Raw genomic sequence first — 18,587 nt, forward strand, 5'->3', positions numbered from 1 at the left:
AATGCAGTCCCCAACACACACCTGAATGCAGTCCCCAACACAGAACTGAATGCAGTCCCCAACACAGAACTGAACACACACCTGAATGCAGTCCCCAACACAGAACTGAACACACACCTGAATGCACACACCTGAATGCAGTCAACACCAACACACACATGCAGTCCCCAACACAGAACTGAACACACACCTGAATGCAGTCCCCAACACAGAACTGAACACACACCTGAATGCAGTCCCCAACACAGAACTGAACACACACCTGAATGCAGTCCCCAACACAGAACTGAACACACACCTGAATGCAGTCCCCAACACAGAACTGAATGCAGTCCCCAACACAGAACTGAATGCAGTCCCCAACACAGAACTGAACACAGACCTGAATGCAGTCCCCAACACAGAACTGAACACAGACCTGAATGCAGTCCCCAACACAGAACTGAACACAGAACTGAATGCAGTCCCCAACACAGAACTGAATGCAGTCCCCAACACAGAACTGAATGCAGTCCCCAACACAGAACTGAATGCAGTCCCCAACACACACCTGAATGCAGTCCCCAACACAGAACTGAACACACACCTGAATGCAGTCCCAGAACTGAACACACACCTGAATGCAGTCCCCAACACAGAACTGAACACAGACGTAACCACTTGTTTGTTCCTCTTTGTATTCCTAAAATCACTTTTTCACTTCGTGTTTTTATCATAAAGAACTAGAAAGAGTTTAACTTGAGAAACGAGGTACACGTTAACAAAGTTTCATTCTTTTTGTTGTTGTATTTAAAATAAGGGAAAAGAAATGAGGTAATGAAATAAGCACCATAGTATTTGGTGTGTATTTTAACATAGAACATATGAATAGACTGAACTAACATTTCTACCTACCTAAAGTATGGTACTCTTTACAATTGACGACAGTTTCCAATATTAGAAGTTGAATTCATAGACGACGTGTAGAAATTTGAAATATCAAGTGCACTTTTTTTTAAACACATTCGAGTAAGCATGTTATATCAAGTGGATCATTAAGGATACATCCCAAATGGTGCCCTATTTAGCCTGATCAAAAGCTGTGCACTATGTAGGGTGGCATTTGGGACATAACCTAAATAAGAGCTCTGTATGTACTACTTAACCTTATCCAGCTGTGCCATAACTGGTACCTTGTAATATGTGTCCCCTATTCCTGTCCTTCCCTTGTAATGTACCCTGTCATGTGTTCCTATCAACATGTTCCATTCAAAGTCTGTGCACTCTTAAAAAAATATCATCTTTGCCTTTCTATTCCATGTGTATTTGTTGCTTATCCACACTGTTATTGGTCATAGGCTGTGTTTACACAGGCAGCGCAATTCTGATCTTTTGCTCAGTTGACAAATCTGAACAGATTTAGACTTCCTGTGTAAATGCAACCATGTTTGTTTGTTTTTCCCCACGTGATTTACTTCTACTCTGCTGATGCCAAATCCTTTGTTTTGTGTTTGAACCTTTTACCCAGTGGTGCTTTTGTATTAGATTGTGCATTTCTACTGGTGTTTTTACCAGGGGTGGAACTTTCACTTGGGATAGACATTTTTGCCCCCCCCCCCCCCCAGCTTTGTCATTTGAATGTGATACAAAATGAGACAACCAGTGTGCTTTAGGACCATGCGGACGCCTCTGAGCGGTCGGGTAGGCTGTTTGGAGTGTTTATCCGACTGGTACTGGAGATATACATTTAGCTATCCAGGCCAAAGTTTGGACACCTACTCATTCAAAGGTTTGTCTTTATTTGTACTATTTTCTACATTGTAGAATAATAGTGAAGACAAAAACTATGAATTAACACATATGGAATCATGTAGTAACCAAAAAAGTGATAAACAAATCTAAATAGATTTGAGATTCTTCAAAGTAGCAACCCTTTGCCAAGAATGTGCAAATCTGTCAAGGCATTCTCTCAGCCAGCTTCAAGAGTTAGTCACCTAGAATGCATTTCAATTAACAGGTGTGCCTTGTAAAAAGTTAATTTCTGGACTTTTTTTTCCTTAATGCGTTTGAGACTGTTGTTGTGACAAGGTAGTGCTATCTCCTGTATATCACCCCTATTTGGTGAAATGACAATCCATCATTACTTTAAGACATGAAGGCCAGTCAAGAACTTTGAAAGTTTCTTCAAGTGCAGTCGCAAAAAGCATCAGCGCTATGATGAAACTGGCTCTTATGAGGACCACCACAGGAAAGGAAGACCCAGAGTTACCTCTGCTATGATGAAACTGGCTCTTATGAGGACCGCCACAGGAAAGGAAGACCCAGAGTTACCTCTGCTATGATGAAACTGGCTCTTATGAGGACCACCACAGGAAAGGAAGACCCAGAGTTACCTCTGCTATGATGAAACTGGCTCTTATGAGGACCGCCACAGGAAAGGAAGACCCAGAGTTACCAGCCTCAGAGTTTAAGTAACATACACATCTCAACAGCAACTGTTCAGAGGAGATGTGAATCAGGCCTTCATGGTTGAATTGCTGCAAAGAAACCACTACTAAAGGACACCAATAAGAAGAAAAGACTTGCTTGGACAAAGAAACATGAGCAATGGACATTAGACCTGTGGAAATCTGTCCTTTGGTCTTGAGTCCAAATTTGAGATTTTGGTTCCAACCGCCTTGTCTTTGTGAGACGCAGATGATCTCTGCATGTGTGGTTCCCATCGTGAAGCATGGAGGAGGAGGAGTGATGGTGCTTTGCTGATGAAACTGATTTATTTAGAATTCAAGGCACACTTAACCAGCATGGCTACCACAGCATTCTGCAGCAATACGCCATCCCATCTGGTTTGTGCTAAGTGGGACTATCATAACAACACCTCCAGGCTGTGTAAGGTCTATTTGACCAAGGAGAGTGCTAGAGTGCTGCATCAGATTACCTGTCCTCCACAATCACCCGACCTCAACCCAATTGAGATCGTTTGGGATGAGTTGAACAGCAGAGTGAAGGAAAAGCAGCCAACAAGAGCTCAGCATATGTGGGAACTCCTTCAAGACTGTTGGAAAAGCATTACAGGTGAAGCTGGTTAAGAGAATGCCAAGAGTGTACAAAGCTGTCAAAGACAAAGGGTGGCTACTTTGAAGAATTAAAAATATATTTTGATAACACCTTTTTGGTTACTACATGATTCCATATGTGTTCATTCATAGTTTGTCTTCACTATTCTTCTGTAGAAGATAGTTCAAATAAAGAAACTCTTGAATGAGTTGGTGTCGTTCGTCCCCCCCCCCCCCCCCCACACTTCTAAAACCGAAGTCGCTCCCTTGGTTTTTACTCTCCAAGGCCTAACAAGATGGTAATGGTAGTCACTGGTAATGTTCAACTCATAGGGCCCTCTTGTGGCCTTTAAGCCAAATAACAATACTGACCATCCTTTTCTCAACTATGGAGAAAGAAAAAAATATGCTCATTATTTGAGTGGCAATTGAATCAAATACCCATATGTGGACATAGGTACGTTTTTGCATTGGTTGACGCCATTAGCTAACTTGAATAGTCCGTAAGATTAACCTACATGTTTTACATGCCTTTCACTGATTGGTTAAGCCTACCTTTGACATTATGCATGTATTATAGTGGTTATAACAATAACGGTTTCTATGTCATGCTTAAAATGTTCTCAACACTGTGCTGCACCTTCATTAAACGATTCTGTGGTAAATGTGTTCATCTCAAACATTTTTAAGCCTTTACCTCGTGTATTTTACATGCCTGTCTCTCGTCTTAAGATATCAAGCAGTTAGCATTATGCCTTGGTGCTTCTGTGGGTGACCAAAACTAATCTAATATGCTTTTCACGACTCATCGCAAATAAAAACATCTTACATTGCACTGATACAAGAAAAGAAACAGTCTTTTGGTTTCTTTTCAAATTTTATTGGGTTTCATTGATCGTATGAATGTCGTCGTTCCACAATGTATTTGCCAGTGAGCGAGACAGCAGTGAAATATAGATGTATAGAACTGCAGCAGTATAGGAATGTCATTACATGTCTGTTTAGTATTATAAGAAGTTGCCAGTGGCCCTTTGTTAACTGTGTGTATATGCATACATGTAAAATTGTGTGTGTGGGGGTCAATTGACAGGCACTAGTGAATCAGGCGTGGATTCCATGCATGCAGAAGGCCATTCTGTTTACATATCTGAATTGAATACAGTCGGAATACATAATGTACATTGTCATGTCATAAGAGCTCTGTGTTCTAACTGGTCAGTGGGGTTGGAGTGACGCTAGTGTAAGGACTGGATGACATCACACTAGAACGGGATTAAGAAGGATGGGACATTGATGTCATAACGTATCTTAGGGGAAGTATCTCTGCACAGAAAACCAAACTGAGGTGTCTGAAATAACAGCATATTCCCTAGATACTAGTGCACTACTTCTGAACAGAGCTGGATTGGAACTTATCGGCTCATATGAATGGTTTCTCTTGACATAACAGTCCAATACATAATGTTCTTATCCTAGACTTTACTGGCAGTGTATAAATACCCTCACATTCACCAACCACTACTTCTGGTCCAACTACACTCCAGTCTCAAATCTGTTTGTGCTCTTGTTACTTGCCAACTCCATTGCTATCATTTTCAAGCCATAAGGAGTTGGCAAGAGAGCAGAAATAGACTGGCACCCAGGCCATCCCAATGATAACCCAATGAGGAAAACTTCCAAAGACTACAGCTAAATATCCAAAAACATGCTTTTCATTTCTGTACAGTTCTGTTATAGCCCGTTACCGTCATGTGTGTAGTAGAGGAGCACCCAAGATTTAAGGGGATCCAACTGCTGATATGTCTGTTACCGTAAACCATGTAAACAAAAGGGCTACCTCAAAGCCTTAAGACTGCAAACTATTGGGCATGCAGCAACTCCTAGTTCACTGACTTGTATACTACTGTATAAACTAGTAGTTTTTTTACATCTTCGAAACACCTCTAATTTTCAAAATCAGGCAAATGATCCATACTGCAACCAAGAGGCACCTTAATACCATTCCAAACCATAGTGCTAGAAGATGGTACTCATCACACAGGCAAGTCTCACTCACACAACTCTGCTCTTCAAATTGTCTCATTTCTACCAAGCTTTGTCTCTAAGGATAGGGCGTGGGGGATTCTTAGTTCTAACAGTCTGATTCCGTGTTTAAAAAAAGTTAATATTTGTAAGGAATTTCTGTGATTTTTATTTTGAGATTTTTATGTGATGTTACTAGCGTACAGGAAGACACTTGTAAGCATTCAATTGGTCCATATTCAAAGGTCTTCACTTATGTGTTTTCATTATTTTTGATTGTGCCCAAAACTACCTCACGTGCAATCTTCTGAAACATTTTGAAGGGGTGTCTTCCTCTACTCTGTTTAGTGCCAGTCAATGAGTGAAACATTCAACCCAAAGCACAACACCAAGGTCCAATATTGTCCAATCTTAAAATCAGCAATTCAACATATCTTTGGTGGGTTTTAAGAACATTTGCTACGAGCGATCGCTATCGCAACTGATTTAGAGAAAGAGTACATTTGTTTAACATTCATTGTTTCTTTTGTGTGAGCACAGCTCTGTCACGGGAGGTGTTTTTTAGCCATAGAAAGACAACGTATAGAATGGACACAGGCCCTCAAACCACTGATATTTGGTTGGTGGTTCCCACACTGTTTCATGTGTAGAACACTGAGAAAAGCACTAATAGAATCTGAATTCTACTCATTGAACATTCCATTCTATTGGTTTTAGTTCTGTGTGTTTAGTATTGCGGGAGCCAGCAGGTTATAAGGCATAGAGAGAAGCACCATCAGTACTGCAGCACCTGCATCTGGATGACAGGAGAGGAGAATGTTGACTAACAGTTATTAACCCTTTGTAGAGTGGAAGTTCTGGACAGTTCTATTGTCCTATCCCGGAATGCTACGGTCCTTCATGATGTCAACGGCTAGAATTAATAAGAACGATTGACAAAGGATGGAATGTTCTGTCCTTATTTATCAAAGGGTTAACAACAGTTCCTCCAACCTAAATCTTTATCTTATCCATTATAAGTAAGATAGTAACTGATCCTGGTGCAGTTGTTAAAGGCGGAGAGTATACGCAGGTTGGGAGAGCGCCTCAACCTCACAGGAGGAGTGGTTCTAGAGCTGCGTTTCCAAGGCAACAAGGGAGCCGAACAGAACAGGGCGCAGGTTCCAGTGGGAGTGCATCCCAAATCACACCCTATTCCCTATATAGAATAAAATAGTGCACTACAAAGGGAAGAGGTTGTCATTTCAGTATCTGCCCTAAAAAGGTTTGTTTTGTTATCTGGAATAAAATCACTTGGAAACCTTCTATATCTAAAACAATATTTAGATAAGTTCAGCTAAGTAGTTAAGACAAAAGCCACTCTAGTAAACAACGTTAGTTTAGAAAGAGTGGGGGAGCAGAGACGGAAACAATTTGAATAAAAACACACTTAGGAACGAGTGTATAGATCATTAAGATACACCGTAATATCAAGGAATACGGATCATACAACAATTAAATAGTAAAAACACAGAAATATGCTCACGCTGCAATTTACAAGCTTCACTTTCCACTTACTAGTCTCCTAATCAGGATTCGGGCCAATTCCATTTCAAATCATTCAATACAAAAGGAGTGATTTTAAATTCAAAATCAAATTGAAATGTGCCATTTATTTTTTAATTAAAGATTTTCTAAATTCTTGACATGGAATTTGAATTCGCTTCTTGAATGAACTAAAGTGAATTGAAATGTAATTCACCTCGACCTTTCCTAACAACAAGCAACAGCTAGTATAAACACTATCCAAATCACAGAGATGAACTAACTCTGATATCATATAGCAAATAGCTCAATCTGAAGAACTTCACAAGTCTATGTATAGCCTTGTCCAGTCAAACAAATGTCCAGTCTACAGAACCACTGGGCACGTTCCAGGATGACTACATTGCAGAAGCTTGCCAGAAGTCACAACGCCTGGATAGGTGTGTAATTCTGTTCCATATCTGCTAAACAACTCATTGATATAGCAATCTGATGCCCGGCTACGCACTCGCTGACGTGACACGCAACCGTTGGTTGATGCAATGCAGTCTGGGACGCAACCGTTACGTTACTTCAATATCAAGAAGTTTTAAGTTCGACTAGGCTTCGATTTCACGTTTACTTCACTTTCTCTAGCACAGGCATTATCTCAATAAGACAAAACAGATACTAACTAGTCTTTATACATTGTGTATCTTCATCACATTCCCATTTTCCACACAAGTGGAATTAAAGGCTACACTCCCAATATTCATACTAGCATACTACTTAGAATGCACGCCAAGTTCACTAAGCAGTACACTAGTGTGGCTAATGGAACAGAGCCTTTGAGTGTGCTCCAATGTCCATCCTAGCATACTACTTAGAATGCTAGGACCCAATACACGGGTTTGTTCCCTAAGTAGTATGCTAGTATGGATATTGGAAAAGAGCTTATATTCTCTTCAGTTTCTTAAAACAAAGGCAAATCGCATCATGGACATTTACGCAGCAGCTCTGCAGAGTAAGTAAGTAATTGAGTTCTTCAAATGAACATCGCTTCATAAAAAAATAAAACATCCTAAAATGAACCCTATAAAAGTGCTAGCCTGGTTCCCAGATCTGGTTGTGCTCTAATCAATTATATTTCTGTCATCGTCATGCAGTACATACGACTGCCATTACAATGAGTGATAAGGAGTTGGCAAGAAAGCACAAACAGACTGACAACCAGGCTATAAAAATGCAGCTTCTAAACATTAACGTATGGAAGAAACCACTGCAAAACTCTGTTTCTTTAGGACAATAACATGAAGGTAGAAATGGTAGAAAAATCACATGAGGGGGATATATGTACTAGGGGGGAATGAGGGGGATATATGTACTAGGGGGGAATGGGGGGGATATATGTACTAGGGGGGAATGAGGGGGATATATGTACTAGGGGGGAATGAGGGGGATATATGTACTAGGGGGGAATGGGGGGGATATATGTACTAGGGGGGAATGGGGGGGATATATGTACTAGGGGGGAATGGGGGGGATATATGTACTAGGGGGGAATGAGGGGGATATATGTACTAGGGGGGAATGGGGGGGATATATGTACTAGGGGGGAATGGGGGGGTAATTATTTGGTTAAGATTTTTGATTGGATAACAGAGTTAGGGGGAAAGAATGTGGGTTATACTATGTACCACACTATCTTTCAGGAAATACCAAGATGAAAGCCTGGTCCAGGATCTGTATGTGCTTAAGTATAGCAAATCCTCTGACTACCATTGTCAAATAAAAACTGATCTAGGATTAGGCTACCATTCCTTCATAATCAAATTGTAAACAGGCATATTAGTGGTGTTTAAAACAGTTCAAATAAATTAAATGATATGTACACACAGTGTGGCGGGGGTAGGTCTACAGAGGTCGGCGAACCATAGTGATGTCACAATACCATTCCCACTCTACAATGACATTAAGATTCTAGAATGACATGGAACTTGGTGGCGTCAACATGGCTGTCAGTGGAACTCTACATTTCAGACAGAGTTTGCTGATCACCATCTATCTACAATTCTTAAGGTATAACGGGGATGGAACTATCCTTCAAAAGTGGTGAGTGTGTGTTGGCGTATGAGGTGGGGGGGGATATTCCCCAATGTGAGGGCGTGTAAGTGTGTGTTGTCACACCCTCTTCGTGTGTGTGCAGGTGTGTGTGTAGGTTGGGGGACGAGGCCAGACGGACGGGTGGGATATTAGACAGTGTTATCCTGACTAGGAGGCTCAGCGTTGGGGGATGAGGCCGGACGGACGGGATATTAGACAGTGTTATCCTGACTAGGAGGCTCAGCGTTGGGGGGCTCCAGAAGAGTCTGTTGAACTAGAGACAGAGAGGAGAGGAGAGGAGAGGAGAGGAGGTTAAACTGACGGTAATAAACCTGATCACACTTTCAACAAACTGCAACTTCTAAAGCTTAATAATGCCTTCATAAACCTTTTACAACTAGAAATCAGCCTTATGGCAATTTTCAATGGAAGGGAATTTAATCTACTCTAATCAAATCTACTTCATTTGAAGTAAAGTACAAAAGACTAAACATAGCCACAAAGATGACTTTTCCATGAGGAGAGAGGTGTTGGTCGTGGAGACGACTTTTCCATGAGGAGAGAGGTGTTGGTCGTGGAGACGACTTTTCCATGAGGAGAGAGGTGTTGGTCGTGGAGACTACTTTTCCATGAGGAGAGAGGTGTTGGTCGTGGAGACTACTTTTCCATGAGAGAGGTGTTGGTCGTGGAGACTACTTTTCCATCAGGAGAGAGGTGTTGGTCGTGGAGACTACTTTTCCATGAGAGAGGTGTTGGTTGTGGAGATGACTTTTCCTCTTCACCAAACATTAGTTCCTCCCCCTCTCCCACTTCCTTTCTTCCCGCACCTTCTCCCTCCCTCATCTCTTTCGCCCACTCCATCCTGCTCTTCCTTCCCCCCTCTTCCTCTCACCTCTCATCAATCCCATTCCCTCCCTCTCTTCCCCCTTCTCTCCCCTTCTCTCTCCCTCTCTTCAGTCTCCTCCTCTCTCTCTTTCCCTGACAGACCCCTTTAACTGGAGAGAATAATGTTTCATATTTCACTCCAACAACACTGCAGTACCATCAATGCAGCAGAGAACAGACGTTCTCTACATTAATCTTCATCCAAACAGATGAAACAAATAACTTCATTATCTGAATCTCACACAGATAGGATAGCAGACCCTTCTCTTTTTACACATTTTGTTACGTTACAGCCTTGTTCTAAAATGGATGAAATAAATGTTTTTACTCAATCTACACATAATACCCCATAATGAAAAAGCGAAAACAGTTTTTTTTTTATGTTTGCAAATGAAAACAGAAATACCTTATGTGAATAACTATTCAGACCCTTTGCTATGAGACACCATATTGAGCTCAGGTGCATCCTGTTTCCATTGATCATCCTTGAGATGTTTCTACAACTTGATTGGAGTCCACCTGTGGTAAATTCCATTGATTGGGACATGATTTGGAAAGGCACACACCTGTCTGTATAAGGTCCCACAGTTGACAGTGCATATCAGAGCAAAAACCACGGTCAAAGGAATTGTCCATAGAGCTCCGAGACAGGATTGTGTTAAGGAATAGATCTGGGGAAGGGTACCAAAACATTCATCCAGCATTGAAGGTCCCCAAGAACACAGTGGCCTCCACCAAGACTCTTCCTAGAGCTGGCCACCCAGCCAAACTGAGCAATCAGTGGAGAAGGGCCTTGGTCAAGGAGGTGACCAAGAATTTGATGGTCACTCTGACAGAGCTCCAGAGTTCCTCTGTGGAGATGGGAGAACCTTCCAGAAGGACAACCATCTCTGCAGCACTCCACTAATCAGGCCTTTATGATAGAGCTGCCAGATGGAAGCCATTCCTCAGTAAAAGACACATGACAGCCCGCTTGGAGTTTGCCAAAAGGCACCTAAAGGACTCTCATACCATGAGAAACAAGATTTTCTGGTCAAATGAAACCAAGACTGAACTATTCGGCCTGGATGCAAAATGTCATGTCTGGAGGAAACCTGTCACCATCCCTGTGGTGAAGCATGTTGGTGGCAGCATCATGCTGTGGGGATGTTTTTCAGATGCAGGGACTGGGAGACTAGTCAGGATCAAAGGAAAGATGAACGGAGCAATGTACAGTGAGATCCTTGATGAAAAGTTGCTCAAGAGCGCTCAGGATCTCAGACTGGGGTGAAGGTTCACCTTTCACCAGGACAACGACCCTAAGCACACAGCCAAGACAACGCAGGAGTGGCTTCAGGACAAGTCTCTAAATGTCCTTGAGTGGCCCAGCCAGAGCCCGGACTTGAACCTGATCAAACATCTCTCGAGAGACCTGAAAATAGCTGTGCAGTGACGCTCCCCGTCCAACCTGACAGAGTTTGAGACGATCTGCAGAGAAGAATGGGAGAAAGTCCCCAAATACAGGTGTGCCAAGCTTGTATTGTCATACCCAAGAAGACTTGAGGCTGTAATCACTGCCAAAGGTGCTTCAACTAAGTACTGAGTAAAGGGTCTGAATACTTATGTAAATGTGATATTTCAACAAACAAAATAAATTATACATTTGCAAAAATTCCCCCAAAACTATTTTTGCTTTGCCATTATGGGTTATTGTGTGTAGATTAATGAGGGGGGGTAAACTATTGAATCCATTTTAGAATAAAGGCTGTAACGTAACAAAATGTGGAAAAAGTCAAGGGGTCTGAATACTTTCCAAATTCACTGGAGATAGGACCTGTATGGGTGGTTTGGTGGTTACCTTGTGGTTCTGTGGCCACCACAGCGTCTGGGTTATCAGTCTTCACCAGGTCTGCATTCAGGCTCTCTGTAACAGGACACAGCAGTCTGGTAAATCTGAGAATGTATCTAGATACGATTATCTGATTATAGATTACTGTAATCCCAGGTAATCATTACACCGTTATCAAAACTATATAGAATCATATCCACATTATACCACAAGATCTAGATCACAGATTACGTCAGATTACGTCAACCCCATCTGGCTTCTTACGCTGTATGCTGAAGCAGAGCTTCTTCTTCTGGTAGGAGACGTAGCTGGTGACCGCGCCAACCAGCGCCAAGCCTATGGCACTGATGATCCCGGCGATGGTTCCGGTCTCAGCCATGGTGTCTGGAGCACAGAGGAACACAGAGGTGTAATCAATAGTCAATAATCGACAGCCAATAATCAATATTAGACACAGACCTTTGCCATGCATAACCTGTTGTTTCATAAAAATATTGTTGTTGTCGTCATACCAAGGTTGTTGTCATCGGCGGCAGACTGGCCTCCACCATGTCCACCTACAGGAATGATGCATGTCAGTAGGTCAGTTACATTCTATAATAATGTGCAATCAATGTAAATGCATTTAATAAAGGCCCCTGTGTCCTGATTGAAAATATTAACTACCTACCCAGATGTAAACACTGTTTACGTATTTGTCCAACTAAAACAAGACATTTACCTTTAAGTAGGATTTAAACAGAGTGAGTATCTTCATTTTTAAAAAACAAGCATTGGTAAATGTCTGAACTCAGAAGACTGTTCTCACGCTCTTTTATTATGTTTGTTTATCTAATAATTTCCCCTTTTTAAGATCATCCATTACCTTTGCCTTTGTCAGGGTTGTAGGTGTCGTCTTTCCCAACGTCAAGCAGATCATCATCTGAGAAAGATCCACCTAAGGGATATAGAATCAGCATTAACTGGCAACCCTAACCTGACACACCAGGCTCCAAGCCAGGGACGGACCCCGCACAAACACAGCCAACGTCCCCAACCCTAACTTGACAGGCTCCAAGCCAGGGACGGCCACCGCTCAAACACAGCCAACGTCCCCAACCTGCCAGGCTCCAAGCCAGGGACGGCCCCCGCTCAAACACAGCCAACGTCCCCAACCCTAACTTGACAGGCTCCAAGCCAGGGACGCCCCCCGCTTAAACACAGCCAACATCCCTAAAGTAAGGTCTCCAGAAAGAGGAGAAAATTCAGTAGACGAGGGAGTCAGTCACAGTATATAGAGGACAAGCGCTGGTCTTCTAGTGTAAAGATATAATAAGGAGAAAGAGAAGGATCAGGGTTGCCAGATGTCATTCAGGAAGGAGAAAGAGAAGGATCGGGGTTGCCAGATGTCATTCAGGAAGGAGAAAGAGAAGGATCGGGGTTGCCAGATGTCATTCAGGAAGGAGAAAGAGAAGGATCAGGGTTGCCAGATGTCATTCAGGACGGAGAAAGAGAAGGATCGGGGTTGCCAGATGTCATTCAGGAAGGAGAAAGAGAAGGATCGGGGTTGCCAGATGTCATTCAGGAAGGAGAAAGAGAAGGATCGGGGTTGCCAGATGTCATTCAGGAAGGAGAAAGAGAAGGATCGGGGTTGCCAGATGTCATTCAGGAAGGAGAAAGAGAAGGATCAGGGTTGCCAGATATTATCACCACATTAACAGGATAGAGTGAGGATATAGACCATCAGCTATGCTTTGTGCAAAGTACACACACAGTACACCATGAGGCTGAAAATATTTATATTTTAAAGCTTATTTCCTGCAATTCTACACATTTACACATAGATCAAATATAGAGTGATATAAAGAAGGACAGAGATTGGATATTAAAAGAGAGGGATGCTGTTAAATAGAACTAGGTATTATCCAAGAACAGAGCAGAAAGCTGGTCCCCAGCCCAGTAGACAGGCCGGTTAGGGTTGATTTGGGTAGGCCCAGTAGACAGGCATGGTTTAGTTTATCCAGGTTGACCAGGTAGGTTAGGGTCAGGTTGGGTAGGTCAGGCAGGGTTCTTACCCCCGTTCCCTCCTCTGTTGCTGGGGGCTCTGTCTCCCCTGCCTCCGCCTCCAATACCTTTATCTGACGAGACATGACACCACATCAACCCTCTGATACTAGGCTAATATAGTGTTACTATGATAGGAACACACTACTACTACTACTACTGCAATATACAGACTATCAAACCAAAATACTATAATACCACTGTAGTAGAAAGACTATCAAACCCTAATATACTAATACTATACCACCACTGTACTATAATACTACTGTGACTATAGTATACAGACTATCAAACCCTAATTCACTAATACTATATTACCATTCTACTACTGTGACTGTAGTATACAGACTATCAAACCTAATACACTAATACTACAGCCTATTACTATGACTGCTATTCCTAGTATTTGCTACTCTACTACAACTGCTACAGTTTTCTACACCAGCTATCTACTGCTGCTCCACTACAATATGTATACCATACCTACTGCTGCTCCACTACAATATGTATACCATAATACCTACTGCTGCTCCACTACAATATGTATACCATAATACCTACTGCTGCTCCACTACAATATGTATACCATAATACCTACTGCTGCTCCACTACAATATGTATACCATAATACCTACTGCTGCTCCACTACAATATGTATACCATAATACCTACTGCTGCTCCACTACAATATGTATACCATAATACCTACTGCTGCTCCACTACAATATGTATACCATACCTACTGCTGCTCCACTACAATATGTATACCATAATACCTACTGCTGCTCCACTACAATATGTATACCATACCTACTGCTGCTCCACTACAATATGTATACCATAATACATACTGCTGCTCCACTACAATATGTATACCATAATACCTACTGCTGCTCCACTACAATATGTATACCATAATACCTACTGCTGCTCCACTACAATATGTATACCATACCTACTGCTGCTCCACTACAATATGTATACCATACCTACTGCTGCTCCACTACAATATGTATACCATACCTACTGCTGCTCCACTACAATATGTATACCATACCTACTGCTGCTCCACTACAATATGTATACCAAACCTACTGCTGCTCCACTACAATATGTATACCATACCTACTGCTGCTCCACTACAATATGTATACCATACCTACTGCTGCTCCACTACAATATGTATACCATAATACCTACTGCTGCTCCACTACAATATGTATACCATAATACCTACTGCTGCTCCACTACAATATGTATACCATACCTACTGCTGCTCCACTACAATATGTATACCATACCTACTGCTGCTCCACTACAATATGTATACCATACCTACTGCTGCTCCACTACAATATGTATACCATAATACCTACTGCTGCTCCACTACAATATGTATACCATAATACCTACTGCTGCTCCACTACAATATGTATACCATAATACCTACTGCTGCTCCACTACAATATGTATACCATACCTACTGCTGCTCCACTACAATATGTATACCATAATACCTACTGCTGCTCCACTACAATATGTATACCATAATACCTACTGCTGCTCCACTACAATATGTATACCATACCTACTGCTGCTCCACTACAATATGTATACCATACCTACTGCTGCTCCACTACAATATGTATACCATAATACCTACTGCTGCTCCACTACAATATGTATACCATACCTACTGCTGCTCCACTACAATATGTATACCATACCTACTGCTGCTCCACTACAATATGTATACCATACCTACTGCTGCTCCACTACAATATGTATACCATAATACCTACTGCTGCTCCACTACAATATGTATACCATAATACCTACTGCTGCTCCACTACAATATGTATACCATAATACCTACTGCTGCTCCACTACAATATGTATACCATAATACCTACTGCTGCTCCACTACAATATGTATACCATACCTACTGCTGCTCCACTACAATATGTATACCATAATACCTACTGCTGCTCCACTACAATATGTATACCATAATACCTACTGCTGCTCCACTACAATATGTATACCATAATACCTACTGCTGCTCCACTACAATATGTATACCATACCTACTGCTGCTCCACTACAATATGTATACCATACCTACTGCTGCTCCACTACAATATGTATACCATAATACCTACTGCTGCTCCACTACAATATGTATACCATAATACCTACTGCTGCTCCACTACAATATGTATACCATACCTACTGCTGCTCCACTACAATATGTATACCATACCTACTGCTGCTCCACTACAATATGTATACCATACCTACTGCTGCTCCACTACAATATGTATACCATACCTACTGCTGCTCCACTACAATATGTATACCATACCTACTGCTGCTCCACTACAATATGTATACCATACCTACTGCTGCTCCACTACAATATGTATACCATACCTACTGCTGCTCCACTACAATATGTATACCATAATACCTACTGCTGCTCCACTACAATATGTATACCATAATACCTACTGCTGCTCCACTACAATATGTATACCATACCTACTGCTGCTCCACTACAATATGTATACCATAATACCTACTGCTGCTCCACTACAATATGTATACCATAATACCTACTGCTGCTCCACTACAATATGTATACCATAATACCTACTGCTGCTCCACTACAATATGTATACCATATCTACTGCTGCTCCACTACAATATGTATACCATACCTACTGCTGCTCCACTACAATATGTATACCATAATACCTACTGCTGCTCCACTACAATATGTATACCATATCTACTGCTGCTCCACTACAATATGTATACCATATCTACTGCTGCTCCACTACAATATGTATAACATAATACCTACTGCTGCTCCACTACAATATGTATACCATATCTACTGCTGCTCCACTACAATATGTATACCATATCTACTGCTGCTCCACTACAATATGTATACCATACCTACTGCTGCTCCACTACAATATGTATACCATAATACCTACTGCTGCTCCACTACAATATGTATACCATACCTACTGCTGCTCCACTACAATATGTATACCATACCTACTGCTGCTCCACTACAATATGTATACCATATCTACTGCTGCTCCACTACAATATGTATACCATAATACCTACTGCTGCTCCACTACAATATGTATACCATACCTACTGCTGCTCCACTACAATATGTATACCATAATACCTACTGCTGCTCCACTACAATATGTATACCATAATACCTACTGCTGCTCCACTACAATATGTATACCATATCTACTGCTGCTCCACTACAATATGTATACCATAATACCTACTGCTGCTCCACTACAATATGTATACCATATCTACTGCTGCTCCACTACAATATGTATACCATAATACCTACTGCTGCTCCACTACAATATGTATACCATAATACCTACTGCTGCTCCACTACAATATGTATACCATACCTACTGCTGCTCCACTACAATATGTATACCATAATACCTACTGCTGCTCCACTACAATATGTATACCATATCTACTGCTGCTCCACTACAATATGTATACCATAATACCTACTGCTGCTCCACTACAATATGTATACCATAATACCTACTGCTGCTCCACTACAATATGTATACCATACCTACTGCTGCTCCACTACAATATGTATACCATAATACCTACTGCTGCTCCACTACAATATGTATACCATATCTACTGCTGCTCCACTACAATATGTATACCATACCTACTGCTGCTCCACTACAATATGTATACCATAATACCTACTGCTGCTCCACTACAATATGTATACCATACCTACTGCAAACCCACACTTCTGAATGACATACTCTACACAAACAAAATAAGAACAAAAGTAATTCATACATAAATAAATTATAACAAAAATAAACAATAACCTGCTTGTCCCTTGTTCTTGTCCTTCCCTCCAATGTCATTGTTGGGATCCAGAGCATCACTCAGGTCAAACTCATCAGAGGCTGCAGGGAGAGGTCACAGGTCAGAGGTCAAAGATCATGGGTAAAAGTTCAAATGCAAGTCGGGCAAAAAAAAAAGATGGAATCTACAGTATATCTAACATGTCTCAACCAGGAGGAAAACCAAACAGCATAGTCACAATATTCAGCATCTGTGAAGAGATACATTCTATACATGGTAACTTAATGTCTACAGCCCCCAAACGCAACTCTGGGCCTCTAAGCCAGTTCCAATGTATTTTTTCATTGTTCCCCTCTAATCAGGGACTGATTTAGACCTGGGACACCAGGTGTGTGCAATTAATGACCAGGTAGAACAGAAAACCAGCAGGCTCCGGACCTCGTAGGGTCAGAGTTGAGTACCCCTGGTCTACAATATCAGTTTTCCACACATTGTACAGATCCATAGATACATACATACAGACAAATACGAACACAAAAGAAGATGAGACGTCACTGCTTTCACAGCTTCCAGTAGCCACACAGTCGAGAAAACATCTCCGAAAGTAGAATGTGTGGAAGACATCCAGGAAGCACTCACATCTACTCTATTTTGGTACTCAATAGATACCGAATGTCCAAAGGTCATTCAAAAGTCACACTGCCCATTTGTTGAATTCAAGAAAATGACAGCATTCTGTGGCTAAAAAAAACAAACAACCGAGATAATGAGATGCAAACACACAACACGACCCACGCATGCATACACGACACAACATGTGTGGCAACAAAGACAACAATATGTAAACAACATGGTGAGTGTACCTACAGAGTGTCTACAATAGCATGCTACACAGGATGTCGTTGACGCAGGCAAGATATCACTACAATGTGTGTGACCGTGTCCCAATAATCTTCACCGGCTTCCTTTCCTCATCTCCTCCATTATAACCAATAGGAATTGTCATCTGTCCAGTCCAATCAGATCATTGGTCATGAGAGAAAGCAGATACCAGGAACAAGAAAGCTAGTTTAGATCAGAGCCGTACAATAGAGAGAGTTTGGCAAACTAGCCTCCATGTTGGTTCTAAACATTCCATGACATTAACCTTCTAATCTCCTTTCTAATTTGAACGCATGGAACATCTGGTGTCAAAATGGCCGCCAATAAAAAAGATACAATCTCAAACTGAGTTTTCCAAACTCTATATATCTGTTTTAGATTGAAGGGA

At 41.6% G+C, this 18,587-nt stretch overlaps 1 protein-coding gene across 5 annotated transcripts in view; it reads right to left on the reverse strand.

The window, feature by feature from the left end:
* Positions 1–3,893: 3,893 nt before the first annotated feature.
* Positions 3,894–18,587, reverse strand: part of LOC139415901 (CD99 antigen-like protein 2) — a 30,536-nt gene continuing 15,842 nt past the window's right edge. For 2 of the 5 annotated variants that reach the window (XM_071164058.1, XM_071164057.1), the window contains exons 5-11: positions 17,338–17,418; positions 13,431–13,493; positions 12,242–12,313; positions 11,889–11,933; positions 11,641–11,760; positions 11,386–11,451; positions 5,223–8,937 (exon numbers count right to left, since the gene is read on the reverse strand). In XM_071164058.1, coding sequence (XP_071020159.1) covers positions 8,876–8,937; positions 11,386–11,451; positions 11,641–11,760; positions 11,889–11,933; positions 12,242–12,313; positions 13,431–13,493; positions 17,338–17,418 — 509 coding nt within the window. In that variant the 3' untranslated portion in view covers positions 5,223–8,875. Of the gene's footprint in view, positions 8,938–11,385; positions 11,452–11,640; positions 11,761–11,888; positions 11,934–12,241; positions 12,314–13,430; positions 13,494–17,337; positions 17,419–18,587 lie in introns of all 5 variants that reach the window. The other 3 variants (XR_011635035.1, XR_011635036.1, XM_071164060.1) reach the window with 3 other exon arrangements.

The sequence above is a fragment of the Oncorhynchus clarkii genome, chromosome 9, assembly GCF_045791955.1.
Source record: "Oncorhynchus clarkii lewisi isolate Uvic-CL-2024 chromosome 9, UVic_Ocla_1.0, whole genome shotgun sequence".
NCBI lineage: Eukaryota > Metazoa > Chordata > Actinopteri > Salmoniformes > Salmonidae > Oncorhynchus > Oncorhynchus clarkii.